Source organism: Prionailurus viverrinus, chromosome A1 (genome assembly GCF_022837055.1).
Source record: "Prionailurus viverrinus isolate Anna chromosome A1, UM_Priviv_1.0, whole genome shotgun sequence".
Taxonomy (NCBI): Eukaryota; Metazoa; Chordata; class Mammalia; order Carnivora; family Felidae; genus Prionailurus; species Prionailurus viverrinus.
In genome coordinates, this window is record NC_062561.1 from 101495962 (window position 1) to 101511966 (window position 16005).

General features: G+C 39.4%; 1 protein-coding gene across 1 annotated transcript in view; it reads left to right on the forward strand.

Annotated features, from left to right (window-relative positions):
• The window catches only part of SNX2 (sorting nexin 2), a 56392-nt gene extending 56054 nt beyond the window's left edge, over positions 1-338 (forward strand). The window contains exon 15 of the mRNA XM_047858610.1: positions 181-338. Coding sequence (XP_047714566.1) covers positions 181-231 — 51 coding nt within the window. The 3' untranslated portion in view covers positions 232-338. The remainder of the gene's footprint in view (positions 1-180) is intronic.
• Positions 339-16005: the final 15667 nt, after the last annotated feature.

Consider the following 16005-nt stretch of genomic DNA (forward strand, 5'->3'; position numbering starts at 1 on the left):
TATTTCTCCCCGACTTGTGCTGTCTCTCAAAAAATAAACGTTAAAAAAAAAGTTAGAACCAGACTTTAATAAATGTTAGTCATTGTTAGCTACTTACATATACATTTCTAAATGAGGTACGGAATATGTGCATATAAATGACAAAAAGGTAATTAGAATATCTTTGGTTATGATCCACAGCTGATAAAATACTGGGAGGCATTCCTGCCTGAAGCCAAAGCCATTGCCTAGTGAGAAGATTTCTGTTATGAAGATCTTGGATGTTTGTTCCGGTTACGCTGAATTCCACAGTGAAATCATTTAAAACCATCTAAATAAACCACTCTATATTTTATGAATTATATGTGGTTTTTTTATATATATATAAATATATATATATATACATATATATATATACACACACATATATACTCTGCCATTTTATTACAAGCTGCATGTCCCGACCCTCCTTGACTTAAGTGGACTGTGGCATGACATTCTGCAGTACTTTGCTGAATTGAACACTGTTGTGTCTTAAATACTTGCACTAAACAGTGCACTGCAAGGCCAGACAATTTTACATATTTTTTTCTTTACAATACATTCTGTAGCGTGTTTGCCCTCGTTATGAAGTGAATTATCAACGTGTTGATTAATGTTCACTTATACATTCCTGTACAGAAATTCTGATTTTGTGATTACAGTAATAAAATGCTATTCCTTGTGAAGTATTAGTAACAAATTATTTGGGTATATAAACATATTAGAGATCTTTTGAAAGCATTTTTAATGGGAAGAAATTTTTGCTTCTAGATATGCCTAGGTGATATGATCCATTAATTTCTTTTTAGTTGACAGAAAAGGCTGAACTCTTGTTAGAAATGACTAAATGAAGGTTAAGTTTTCTTCTGAAATCATCATAAACCAAAGAACATTTATCTTTTGATTCTACTCTGGAGAATGTTCTTGTCTCTAGTAAAGCAGAGAATGAATAATTGCTTTCGTGTTTTACTCCATCCCTATTACCAATGTCCAATTTAGGAATTAGGAAAAAAATGTATTTACGTGCTTCTATTACAAGTCCTATGATTTCGCTCATCTTCAAAGTCCTAGACTTTGTGTCTTAGTTAACTGACTCCTTGCCTTTTCTTTGTTTTTCGTTTGAAACTAACGGTAAGGTCATCTGTGCTCGTAACGGACAAAGAATGGTACCACGCTGAAATCCCCTGTGATTTGGTGAATAACCATGAATAACATAAAGCAAATTTGAAGTAAAATGAAATTTGTCTTTGTCAACCTTCTTACCTATTCTGTATCCTCTTGAGATGGCTGTTACATGCTCCTTGAGGCTGTCGAAAGTTCAAGTTATGACTGGCATCAGAGTTGTTTTCATTTTTTAACGTGTTCTTAAAGATACCCCTCTTCTTAAGCTTACCACGTGCGTCTCCCAGAGGAGACAGATGTGGTACGTGTAACTGAGTCCTGTCTGGCAGTTTACTGGATACAGTTAATAGCTCAGAGTGTTCTCAGGATGTGTTTGCTTCCAGCTGTTTTAGCTGAAGTTTTAAGCCTACTGTAGGCATTACTGATTTTTATACTCCTAGAACTCAGAGGAGTACCTGATTCTTAATAGGTTAATAGGAAAGACTTGATCAATCGAACAGGAAAAAGAAGTCCTGGAAGATGCAAAAATAAGACACTCTCTTAAGAAGGAGAAACTAATGCAGAAATAGGACTTCTGTTGCTTCTGTTGGAGATAACTTAGAAACTTGTGCAAAATGAGCAGTTCGTAGTAGAGTGTATGAGATGCCGTCTTCTGGTCCCATTAACCCAGAGCAAAATCTCGACTTACTGGGAATAGTTTGGCTACAGTCATGTCTTGTTACTATGTCCGTAGTCATATTACTTGCAGAGACACAGTTGACATTCAGGGTAATAACTCGGTGAGATCACCCATTCCACTGGGGTACGCTCATTAGAGTATTCAGCACCTCTCAAAAGTAATAATTATTCTCAGTCTTATTCAAGCTGGAGGGAGTAACAGACCCAGTTCCCGTTCCAGATTTCATTCCCCTCAATGGTCTTTACTAAAAGAGAAAAAGTCTTTTGGAAATTTCAAGTAAATTATATGAGCCTCTGGTAGCTACCAGCCTTTTTAATATATTCACCACTGAGCCCACCTCCACCTATAATCTTTGCGCCTCCTATTCATACTACTGGAATAATTTCACTCCAAAGAAATAGAATAGGAACATTAATAGTGCTAATAACGTTAGCCTTTTATACATCTGAACTTAATTTTTTTCCTTAAACCAGACAAATAAGCACTAAGTATAATACAGTGGATCAAGCTGAACCTGGAGTCAGCATACGTGTGTTCATTCTTCTATTACTTTGTAACTATGTGACTTTGGCCTTACCACATAAAATTCATCTATAAAACAAGGGTGTAAGACTGATTCCTGAAGTGCCTTTCCACTTTAAAATAGTTTGCTTAAGGGCGCCTGGATGGTTCAGTCGGCTAAGTGTCCGACTTCAGCTCAGGTCATGATCTCATGGTTCGTGAGTTCGAGCCCCGCGTCAGGCTGTCTGCTGTCAATGCAGAGCTCACTTCGGATCCTCTGTCCCTGCCTCTGTCTGCCCTTCCCCTGCTCATATTCTCTCTTTCTCTCTTTCTCTCTCTCTCTCTCTCTCTCTCTCTCTCTCTCAAAAATAAGCTTTCAAGAATAAAATGTTTGCTTAAAATACCAAACTTCAATATAAATATTCTGTTAGAAAATTAAATTGTAATCAAAATCACCTTGTATAATAAAACAAGACTAGAAATGTATGTAAAAATAGGATTTCTAAAACAAAAAGATGTTTTCCTGTTTGTATTTTTTGACAAGCTCTTTTCAACTATTTGGCTTGTTTTATACATACATATATATTTATACTAGCCTCATGACACCCTTGTTTCAGTGTTCTTTAAACTTTTTAATTTTATTATCCACATCTAGTAAAGTTTTACAAGTTCCTCATGCAAGTTGTTTCATATGTGGTTTTTAAATATAAATGAACCTCTTAACAAAGTCATATTTCTCTAAAGGAATGAAATCAGATGAATAGAAAAGTAAGACAAAATGCTTCATATCTTGAGGTCTAAGGGGAATTCAAAAGACATTTTTCTGTCTGAAATAAAGCTCGTGATTTAGATAAAGCTACGGTGACTTCACTTTTCTTGTGGCTCCCTTTTTGAGCAGTCGCGATTAACAAAAGTCGAGGGGACAGCAGAATTTCAGTAACAGTTACTAGAGATAGGCTGACCAAAAGTCCTCATGTCTTAAAGGATGGGAGCTTGCTCAAGGATCCTTTTCCCAAGGAAAGATAACATCTGGGGAAAGGAAGTCCAGTCACTGGCTGGGGAACTTTGGAGTCATTTTCATATTCTGTTCGCTAGTCCAGAAATGTATATATTTCTCCATGTGACACAGTCACTGTTTCAAAGTATTGAGAAAAAGACTTTGAATAGAATCACCATCTCCTTCCTTATCCAGAATCCAGAGTCTAGTAAGTATCAATGCTAACCCTCACAGTGAAGGCTATGGTTTCAAGTAATAATGAAGATAGGTGGTTGGCCAGATGCAGAATTAGCAAGAAGAGAGGAATTTACAAGTGGTGTGAACAGTTGCTGATTACTCTGCTTTTTACTCCATTCCTGTGGAGGGAGTTCATGGTTCTCTGTGGATGAGGTCCTTAAGAGTTTAGACCAATAAAAATGTAATGTGAGCCTCCTAAGTAATTTGAAGCTTTTTATAGCCAAATTTTAATGAATAAAAGAAACAGATAAAATTAAATGTATACCCAGTAGCTCATGTCAAAATGTTATTTTAACGTGTAATCCAGTATATCAAGGATGATTGCAATCTTTTACGTTCTGTTTTTCATTCTAAACCTTTGCTATCCATTGTGTATTTTCCATTCTTACCACCTCTCCATTCACACTAGCCACACTGCAAGCGACTGGTTGTCACGGGTGGCTCGTGGCTATGATACTGGACATTGCAGGTTTGAACAACGCCTGTGGCAGGACAATCTAGGTACAAGACTTGTAGCATGGTGCTTTGCAAGTAGTGGATACTATGTATCCACTGTGAATTAATTGTAGCGCTGTATTGCCAGAAGCCAACTTCAAGACTCTGGGACAACTTCTTCCTCTTCCTGATGAGCTTAAATCATTACGATTGAACTGATTTTTCCTGTTTTTCCTGTTAACCATCTGTGAACATTCTTCCTTGAAAACACATGATGAGCTTTTCAAGATTCCGCTTCTAATCGTTAACGTATATAATTCTAGGAAGTGCTTTGGGATCCAGAGAATTTATTTCTTCCAACTGTTAATTCAGAAGTGGCGATGAATAGAAGACTGTACAAAACAGGAAAGTTGCAGCTTGCCGTCTAATCTTTTAACGTACGTGAAGAAATTAAAAATGGTCATCTTCCTTTCTTCTGTCACATACTTTTTAAAAAATTCTTTACGGATTAATTCAGAGTATTTTTTTTTAATTAACTGGGTGAGATGGAAAGTTTGTAATTAAAGCCAGTTAAGGTGAAGCTGCCCACTTGTTAGTACACAGAAAATTATTATTTTTTTTTATTAAGGCCAATTAATGGGATAAACTGCTCTAAGGGAGTACTTGGAGAAAGAGGAGGCTCTATTTTAAATTTATATATATATATATGTATCTGTTTGATAAAAAAAACTAAAATCAGACAAAATTTAACAGAACTAAACAATAAATTGCCTTGTTGCTTCCATAGTCAAGTCTCGAGTTATCTCTTGATTTTGATTTTAACTTACATTTTCTAGATCTTTCTTTCAAACATTTCCACTATGTATATGTGTGTGCAGATTTGTATGTGTACATAAATACATGTGTCCGTGCATCACAGTGACGTTTCAAACTTCGTTTTCTAAATTTCAGCTAAAAATGTTGCCCAGCCTCTTGTAGTTGAGACGTAAAGCGAATGGTTTATACTTTCAGTTCCTTTGCTTTAGGTCCCGTTATTTTGCCAAAACAACTTGAGTTGAATCTGTTTCTGAATTGTATTCCCTTCTCATTTCTCCTGTTTTTCTCTCCCAGGGCCAGGATCTTGTGACCATGTACCAGAGCTATCTTAAGTCTCCTCTGAAATGCGCATTATTTCAGTCCCCCGATGTCAGCCCTCCATCCTGCTAAAATCATCCTCCTAGAGAACAATTCTTACCACAGTACCATGCACAGAAATCCTCAATAGACTCCCTACAGACTACAGATAAAATTCCAAATTATCCAGAATCTGGCCTCACGCTACTTCCTATCCCGATCTTACCCCTTCCCTTTGCTGTAATCAAGTGCAGCCCCTGCCTTGTGAGCATGTTCTGAACCTTCCTGAGTCTGCTGTTGTTGTTACCTTGTCTGAGTTACCTTGTCCCCTTTACCCGCAATTGTTTATATCCTATCCTTTCTTTAAACTCTAAGGCCAAATTTAAAAGTCCACATCTTCCATATATCCTTTTTAGACTCTTAACCAGACGTAAGTAAGGAGCCTCTCTTGATCCTTCAGTAGGAATCTAATATTAAACACCTTGTGCCTTCCAAATTGTGCTTAGTGATGTCTGCATTGCGTGACAGTTGATAGTTGTCTGGTCTTAGTGCTCCGACCAGTCTCTGTGCCCCCTTGAGGAATGACTGCCCTTGTTAGTTCTTGTAGAGCCTAGTATGGTTCAGCCACAGGGTGTGTATAGTTATGCATCCAGCCCACCAGTTTGAACCCTGACTCAAGAATCTATATCACTGACTTTAAGAATGGTATTTTTCAATAAAACTTAGTTTGCATATCTGTAAGATGGAAAGTAATAATTGTGCTTGTTCAGGTCATCTTTAGGGGGCTTGAGATAATTGATGTGAATTTCTCAGCCATAGCAAGTGCTTAATAAATGTTGGCTATTATGTATCCACTAAGTGTTGACTGAACAATTAATACCTCCATCTGAGCAAAGAATACCTGCCTTTGGGTTATTTCACCAGTATTTGAGCCTTCTTGAAAAAAAAAAAAATAATTGGTATATGCTTGACCAGAGTCTCACTGGCCTTATCAGAAGGGTTTCCTCTCAGAACACTGCCTCTGAGATACGCTGTTGGAGCCCTGGGGCTGAGGGTCGGAGCTGGAGGAGGGGAATGCTTCTGGTTGAGATCAGCTTATATCCAGCCAACAAAAGTGCGACACTGTCCCCCCTCAAAATGGGTCTTGTCAGGAAATGTACTAGAGACTCTTAAGCCTAGGACAAAGGGGAAAAGGGTGAGATAGAAATGTGGCAGTTGCCCAGGGAGAAAAGTTTATTTCCACCCACAAGAACTTTGAAGATGCCATAGACTAAAGGAAGTAGTAAGCAATGAAGAAAAAGTAACGGAGAATAAAAAGATGGTGATAGCGGTTGATGGGGCCGCAGCAATTGGCCAGCCAAGTGACAGGGAGGGTCTGACCACTCGGTGGAAGTAGAAAAGGAGATAGTTTACAGAAGTGGAAATAAAAGTGGGTAGGTTCCGTTCCATAAATACCTGTTCCGTCTCCACCACGTGCTTCAGGCACTGAAGCAATGGATTAAGATCAGGGAGGTACAAGAAGGTTGCCCAGGATGATGACCAGGTTTCCAGCTTTAACCACTTACGAATACTGCTGCTCCGCTTAACTGTGATAATAAAAGGAGTGGAGGTTTGGGGAAGGATGAAAACGAGTCAGGACTAGATATTGCATCATCACTTTAGAAACATGACCATGCTCTCTTCCTTAAAACCATGATTGTTCATGCAAGTAGCCTCGGAGAACAAACAGGAGGAGATGAGTTTGTCGGGGACACATCCAGGGTAAAGCTAATGTCTAAAGTGGAAATGGAAGTTCAGAAGTCAGGTAGATGGAAAAGAGCCTCAGAAAGAAGTAGAGAGGCTCCTTCTGAACAAAAAGGAAAGGAAGGTGGCGTGAATTTGGAAATAAAGACTGAAAATTTTTTCTTGATACAACAGGAAGTTAAGCCATCAGGGAGTGATGTCAACAGGAAAGCCAAAGAAGATTGCAGGGCAAGGAAGAATGGTATGTGTTTAGACAACTGGCCTACAGATGGGTAGGAACAGGAATTACAAATGAGCTTGGAAATCGTGAATTTGCAGTGAAGCCAAGCAGAGAGAATATCCATTTCTTCAGCCATGAGAAAGCAGGATCTAACACAGATTGTTGGGTTCATTCAGAACTAGTGATTGGTGGTAGGTGTGAGGGAAAGTCAAGGGGAAGGGGATTTTGAAATAAGTTTATAAGACTACAGGGGTGCCTGGGTGGCTCCATCGGTTAAGCGTCCCACTCCGGCTCAGGTCACGATCTCACGGTTCACGGGTTTGAGCCCCGCGTCGGGCTCGGTGCTGACAGCTCAGAGCCTGGAGCCTGTTTCGGATTCTGTGTCTCTCTCTCTGTCCCTCCCCTGCTTGCGTTCTCTCAAAAATCAACACTAAAAAATTTTTTTTTGATATAAAAGAATAAAAGACTACAGAGGCACAAACTGAGAGAGGCAGATGAAATGATGAGGTCAGAGGAGGAAACCTAAGTTTCCTGACATTAGTTGTTAGTATGTTGCCATTTAAAAAAAAAAAAAAAAGAATACCATCAATATGCCAAACAACTGCCCAGGGCTCTTTAGTGGTGCGATTCAGGTTATTTCCTCAAATTTACCTTTCAGCTTGCCAACCTATTGAAAGCTTTTGCTTGTCAGTAGATAAAAATCAACTCCGGTCTTCTGATTTTTAAAGTAGTGTTTATCTCATCCAGTTATTACTTGCTACAGTTTGGAGACTAAACTAGTTTCAGGGAGCACCCAGCTGCCTCAGTTGCTGGTGCAGGCACCTCTGGATCTCAGGGTTGTGAGTTCGAGCCCCATGCTGGGTGTAGAGATTACTTCGAAACAAAATCATATATATATATATATATATATATATATATACACATATATATATATATATATATACACATATATATATATACAAGGATATATATATCAAAAAATACATATAAATATCCTTGAGTAGGAGGAAAATAAACTAACATCAGAAAGGCTAAATGACAAAATAGAGGGCTTCTATGCCCCACATGTACCTCAGTTTCCCAGTACTTTTCCTGAAAGATAACCTCTCTACTTTTCGCTGTTCTACCATTTACATCACCTTCACATTTCTAAATAAAGTGCGTGTCCGGCTAGCTTTTTGTCTGTCTGCCTCATGCCCTCATGCCCCTCCTCCCCCGCCCCCGTTCAAGTGTAGTTAGGTTACAGTTTCTGGTTAAATCCGTATTTAATGCTCGCAGTAGTGTGCCTATACAAATATTGTTCACCATGGAAAGTTGTAGTATATTTAATCATGATTTTCTTTTTTAAAAAACAAGCTTTATTTTCTAGAACAGTATTAGACTTACAAAATCTTGGGAAGAGTTCCCCTCAATATCTCATTTCCCTCATTATATATATATATATATATATATATATATATATATTTTATAAAGCAATATTATTTTTTAATGTTTTTAATTATTTTTGAGAGAGAGACAGAGCACCAGCAGGGGACAGGTGGAGAGAGAGGGACAGAGAGAGAATCCCAAGCAGGCCCCACAGCTGTCAGCACAGAACCTGATGTGGGGCTCGAACTCACGAACCGTGAGATCACGACCTGAGCCGAAACCAAGAGTAGGACGCTTTACCTACTGAGCCACTCAGGCACCTGTCTTCCTGTTTCTCGATTTAGCCCTCATTTTGGTGGATCTACGGAGTAGTTTCCTGAAAACAGATACATAGAAACCATACTTTTGAGACTTTATATTTTAGTTTCCTTCTTAATAGATAACTTAACCAAGTATATGTTGAGAATGATTTTCTCTAGAACTTTGAAGACAGTGCCTCATTGTCTTTCAGCTTCCAGTGTTGCTGTTGAGAATTCCAAAGCCATTCTGTTTTCTGATCCGTTGTGTATGAGCTGTTTGCCACCCCAACCCTGCCGCCCCTCTGGACTCCATAAGGTCTTTTGTCCCTAGTGTTCTGGAATCTTAACAGAGATTTGCTGTTGTGTATGTCTGTTTTAATCCAGTATAGGTGCTTTCAGTCTGGAAACCTGACATACAGTTCTGGAAATTCTCTTGAATTGTTTCACTCATGATGTCTTCCCTTCTGTATTCTCTGTCTTCTCTTTCTGGAAGACCCATCATTTGGATATTGGATATCCCGGACTTGGGCCAATAGTTTTCTTTCTTATTTTCCATTTCTGTCGTTTTTTTCTACTCTCTGATTATACTTCTTTGTTTTGTGATCATTCCTTTTTTTTTTTAATGTTTATTTATTTTGGGGGCGCCTGGGTGGCTCAGTTGTTTAAGCATCTGACTTTGGCTCAGGTCATGATCCCACAGTTCACGAGTTCGAGCCCCGCTTCAGGCTCCGTGGTGACAGCTTAGAGCCTGGAACCTCCTTCAGATTCTGTGTCTCCTTCTCTATCTGCCCCTTCCCTGCTCAAGCTCGCTCACTCTCTCTCTCTCTCTCTCAGAAATAAATAAACATTAAAAAATTATTTTATGTTTATTTTTGAGAGAGCAAGTGGGGGAGGGGCGGTAAGAGAGGGAGAGAATCTGAGGCAGGCTCTGTGCTGACAGGAGAGAGCCCCATGCGGGGCGCAAACTCGTGAACCATGAGATCATGACCTGAGCTGGAGTCAGACACGGAACTGACCAGGAATTCAGGTGCCCCTGACCAGTCCTATCTTTAAGGCCTGTATCTCTCTGAGAATGTTACTTTTTATTGTACTTTTTAAAGTTCTTTTCCTCCCTGTTTCTGTATCCTCAAAATTATTTTCTCTATTTTGGCCTCTCTTTCGCGTTAGATGCTTTCCTCAGATACCTATTAATCACTGAATGCCTCTTCACGTTTAGCAGTGAAACATGTTTAGCAGCGAAAGCCAGTTGGGTGCTCTGAGCATAGTCATGGGACCTGTGAGATTTAAGCATCACTGAAGAGTGATCTCACTGAGCTGTTTGTAGGAAATTTCCAATGTGGGTGTCTCCAGATTTCTCCTCTTGGGCTGGTCAGATTTTCCAGAGAATGCTTTTCCTGTTTCCTGCCTGGAAGGTAGGAAAGTTTTCAACGTTCATCGTTCGGCATGTATGTTGCCACCACCCCCAGACCCTCAGACAGGGTGTCACCTTACAATGCGAGGACTCTGTCTTCTCCCCTCTCTTGAGGACATAACGTCCAGCACGTCTAGAATAGCATGGAGGTGAGGAGGTGATGAAGGAAGGGGTCTTCCCGATTCTCAGCTAGGTGTCACTCCATCTTCCGAGTTGTAGCCAGCCCCCTCCCATTCTGGGAGGCACCTGCTGTTCTCTGTTGCTGTGCCTTTGACTGCTGTGCTGTGTAAATCAGGCTGGTTTTCAGCTTTCCCATTGAAATTCAGCTTTTTCTTGTTTGCTACAACAGTTACTTCTCATCCATCTGCTTTGTAGCTCACAAATATCTTGTTGCCGTTCTCTCTTCTCCTGTTTTCCCTATTTTTATGGGTGTAAGGGAAAAAAAGGGGAAGTTCCTTGTAGTTTTACTGGGGCTGGAGGAAAACGTGAGATCAGTTATGGATGTTCAATTTGCTATCGTAACCCAGAGCTCTCTAGATAGGTTTTCTTTCTTTCTTTTTTTTAACAGCAACAGAGTATTCATTGTGTGGTTTCACTGTGGCCTCTGTCCTTAGCTCTTATATTTCTTGCCTTGGGGAAGCCTGCCTCCATGTTTTCCGCATATGCAGAGGGACAGATGGAAAGATCCAAGAGGCCAGGAGCGGAGGCCTCCTGCCAGTGACCAACATGAACTTGCCAGGCATGTGAGTGACCCACCTCATTGGTGGGTCCCGTAGTGCAGTAAGTAGACTGTGGAGATGACTGAGCCTTGGTGGATATTTTGACGGCAGCCAAAGCTGCTCCCAGATTCCTGACCCATAGAAACCGTGAGAGACGGTAAGTATTAATTGCTAAATTGTGGCGGGAGGTAATTTGTTATGTGCTAATAAACATTTAACACAGATCTTTGAGCCCAATTGAATTCTTCTGGGAAATGCCTGTTCGAACTGTGAACATTTCCTATTATGCTGTTAAAAAAATTGTGTATTCTTTACGTGTATAATGTACATTAGTCCTCTGTTATACAGGTTGAAAATATTTTTCTCTGATTGTTGAATGTTTTTTTAAACTTTATTCTCTTTGGCTTACATTGCAATTGACCTTTGAATGACATGGGTTTGAACTGTGCGGGTCCACTTACTTACATGTGGAATTTTTTATAGATACTAGTATATTATGGTACCTGTATTTTCTTTCTTATGATTTTAACATTTTCTTTTCTCTAACCTTTCTTTATTGAAGGAATACTGTATATAATACATCTGACATACAAAATGTGTAATTGAAGGTTTATGTTCTGGGTAAGGCTTCTAGTCAAGAGTAAACTATACGTACTTTAGTTTTTTGGGAGTCAAAAGTAATACGTGGATTAAAAAAATTTTTTTTAGGGGCGCCTGGGTGGCGCAGTCGGTTAAGCGTCCGACTTCAGCCAGGTCACGATCTCGCGGTCCGTGAGTTCGAGCCCCGCGTCGGGCTCTGGGCTGATGGCTCGGAGCCTGGAGCCTGTTTCCGATTCTGTGTCTCCCTCTCTCTCTGCCCCTCCCCCGTTCATGCTCTGTCTCTCTCTGTCCCAAAAATAAATAAACGTTGAAAAAAAAAAATTTTTTTTTAAATTTTTTTTAATGTTTATTTTTGAGAGAGAGAGACAGACAGACAGACAGAGTGTGAGCGGGGGAGAGGCAGAGAGAGAGTGAGATACAGAATCCGAAGCAGGGTCCAGGCTCTGAGCTGTCAGCACAGAGCCCCACACGGGGCTCAAATCCACGAACCGCAAGATCATGACCTGAGCTGAAGTCGGATGCTTAACTGACTGAGCCACCCAGGCGCCCCAAGTTATACATGGATTTTTAACTGCAGGGGGAGTCAGTGCTCCTAACCCCTATTTTATTCAGGGGTCAAGTGTAATTTTAAATCCTTATCTAGTCTAAAATAGCTTTCCATTAATGTCTTTGACATTTTGTATATTGTAATAAGAAGATTTCATCCACATGAAGGTTTTTATAGCTTTGCTTTTTCATAGAGATTTTTACTCTGTATGGAATTCATTTTTAATTTTTAATTTTTTTTAACGTTTATTTATTTTTGAGACAGGGAGAGACAGCATGAACGGGGGAGGGTCAGAGAGAGAGGGAGACACAGAATCTGAAACAGGCTCCAGGCTCTGAGCTGTCGGCACAGAGCCTGACGCGGGGCTCGAACTCACGGACCGCGAGATCATGACCTGAGCCGAAGTCGGATGCTTAACCGACTGAGCCACCCAGGCGCCCCTGGAATTCATTTTTAAAACCTATTTTATTTTTCTTTCAAATGGATAGCCAGTTGTCTATAAACTCTTCTCTATACCATTTATCTAAACACCATTTATTTTTAACATATGTTGAAATTTTACAATTTAAACATTTATGAAAGCTAAGTAAATACCATTTGTTGACTACTTCCCCCCGCCGCCCGCCGTGAGTTTGAAATAACACTGTGTGGTTCATGCTACATTGCCGTATATTCAGGGATCTGTTTCCAGACTACTTGGGTCCCTGGAGCATTGTCTCATTCGGTTCCAGGATGACCCTGGCTTCATTACAGACTCTCCCTGACCTATGCTGGTTTAGCTCAAGAGTTTTTGCCTTTATCCTGGTGCCAAAGCAATACCCATTCTTCACATTTTGAATTTGCACCCTCTCTCAGGTTGATGATGTGCAGTATGATACTCTCTTGTGATGCTGGGTGGCCATAGCTCCCAATCGACCAGGAGATCACACGGGTGAACAACTAACACACTTACAGCATTCTTTTTTTTTTTTTTTAAATGTTCCATACAGTATTCAATAAATTCCAGGAGATAGTCAATACTTGGTTATAAAATAGTCTTTGTGTTTGATGATTTTGCCCAAACGTAGATTAACAGAAACATTCTGGACATGTTCTGGACATTGTGGGCTAAGACTCGATGTTCACTAGGTTAAGCAAGTATTAAATGCATTTTTGGCTTAACACTATTTTCAGCTGATAATGGGTTTCTCAGGACATAACCCCACTGTAAGTCAAAGAAGGTCTGTGCTATGGCTTTATAATGTTTTGATGTCCTGTAAATTAACTTATGCCTTCATTCATTTTTCTTCTTGTTCAAACTTGCCCTGACTATTCATTTTTCATGTGAATTTTAGAACCAGCTTGTCACTTTTCTTAGCTTATTGGGGTTTTAATTGCATTGACTTTATAAATCATATTGGTGAAATCTCCTATCTTTAAAATAATTGATTCTTTCCATCTGGGAACATGCTGTAACTATTTGCAGACCTTTCTTTATGTCCTTTAATAAAGTTTTTTATGTTTCTTCAAAAGGTCTTGAACATTTATTGTAAAGTTTATCCTTAGACATTATAAGTTTTAAAGGTTGTTACTGGTGATATCTTTTGTTTTTCCCAATGTTGTTTTCTAACTGATTAATGTTAGTGTGTAAGAAAGCTATTGTATAAGAAATCTACTGATTAGTATATATTGATTTAATATATGGTGCCTTATGAAACTTTTATTAATTCTAATAATTTTTTAGTTGACTGTGTTCTATGTAGAGTTCATCTACACATGACCTTGGTTTTCTTTCTTCCTATCCAATATCTGTACCTCTTAGGTCTTTTATGTGTCTTATTTCACTGGCTTCCAGCAAAATGTGAAAGAACAGTTGTGATACACTTATTGGTACTGTTATGATGTCTCCTCATATAATGCTGAATAGATTTGCTGTGGGATTATGGTAGTTAACCTTTATTAAGCTAAAGGTGGGCGCCGGGGTGGTTCAGTCTGTTAAGCGTGCAACTCTTGATCTCAGCTCAGGTCATGATCTCATGTTTCATGAGATCAGGCCCTGTGTCGGGCTCTCTGCTGACAGTGTGGAGCCTGCTTGGGATTCTCTCTCTCCCTCTCTCTCTGCCCCTTGCCAACTCATGCACATGATTCTCTCTCTCTCTCTCTCCCTCTCAAAATAAATGCATAAGCTTTAAAAGAAAAAAAAAAGATGTTTCTAGCTCTCCCTAGTCTAAGAATTATTAGGAAGTGGTACACTGATTTATTAATGATTTTTTAGGATTCATTGAAATATTCATTTGGGTTTTTTTCTTTTCTAATATGATGCTAAGAAATGCATCAACGGATTTCCTAATGTTTAGGAAAGCCACCAACATAACCACCTTTATGTTGCTGGGATAAATCTTATTTGGTCATGATGTATTAGTCTTATAATTGAATGTTGAATATGTAATCCATTCCTGATAGATTTTGGTCAGAACTTCTAATATAGTGGTGCCTGGCTGGTTCAGTCGTTAGAGCATTCAACTCTTGAACTCAGGTCAAAAACTAATATAAGTTGGTGTTTTAAGTAGTTTATATTGCTAAAATATATTTCTACCCAGTATTATGTAAATATGGTGTTTTTACTGTAAGAGTTTTATACCTGGATTCTAACAGAATTTTATTATTTTGGTTATGCAAATTTTTTGCTTTTGTTTAAAAAAATTTTTTTGAACATTTAATTTTGAGACACAGAGACAGAGTGTGAACAGGGGAGGGGCAGAAAGAGAGGGAGACACAGAATCCAAAGCAGGCTCCAGGCTCTGAGCTGTCAGCACAGAGCCTAATGCGGGGCTCGAACTCAGGAACGGTGAGATCATGACCTGAGCTGAAGTCAGAGCTTAACCGACTGAGCCAGCCAGGTGCCCCATATTTTTTACTTTTATTAACAGGTACTAACTGTTCAATGTCTTACATATGTATTTGACATGTATTTTTATTAAGGTTCTGAGAAAAAATTTAGCTGGCTTGTCGCTGATCGTAGAGTAAGTCTAAAAATTATGTAGGAACAACAGGATAAAAGAGTTGCCATGTTCTCTTTAGTGTTCTTCTTTTCTCCCCTTCTTAGTGGTTACTCACAGAATTTGGTTAGAAATTTAGCCTGGGTGGCTCAGTTAATCATTAACTTGATTTAGGCTCAGGTCATGATCTCATAGTCCTGAGATCAAGCCTCACATCTGACTCCATTAAGATTCTTTTCCTCTCCCTCTGTCCCTCTTCTGGTCCCAATCATACTCTGTCTCTCCCTCTCCCCCTCACACCCCCCAAAAAAAGAAAGAAAGAAAAAGAAAAGAAATTTAGCTCTTTAAAAAAATTAAGGTCTTCTATTAGCTAGGAATTTCATAGTTACTTATTTTGTCTAAGCCTCAATTACGCCATCTATAATAACTGAAATAATAGCGATACCACTTATGGCTGAGCCGATAGACCCCAAGAACACACCCACATATTGGATTTTCAGCAAGGCAAAATTAAATTATACACAGCTATTAGAATACAGCAAATAGGTTTCACTTGGACCGTTCTGTCAGATCTTCATAGATCCACACATTTCTGCCTGTTCAGTTCAACAGGTAAACAGGTGAGCGATGCCAGACAAAAATGTATATGCCAGGTTACTAGCAGGCTTTGGGGTAGGAGAGTGTAGAAAGCATGCTAAAAGTTTGCTCAGCAATCTCTAGCACAAGGATTTTATGGTTGCATAATCCTGGGTTACATGAACCACTGAGACTTTTTTTTAAAGATTTTATTTATTTATTCATTTATTTATTTAGGGTTTATTCATTTTTCAGAGACAGAGCATGAGTGGGGGAGGGGCAGAGAGAGGGGGAGACACAGAATCCAAAGTAGGCTCTAGGCTGTGACCTGTCAGCACAGAGCCCCACGTGGGGCTCGAACCCCCAAGCCATGAGATCATGACCTGAGCTGACATCGGATGCTTAACCGACCCAGCCACCCAAGTGCCCCTATTTTATT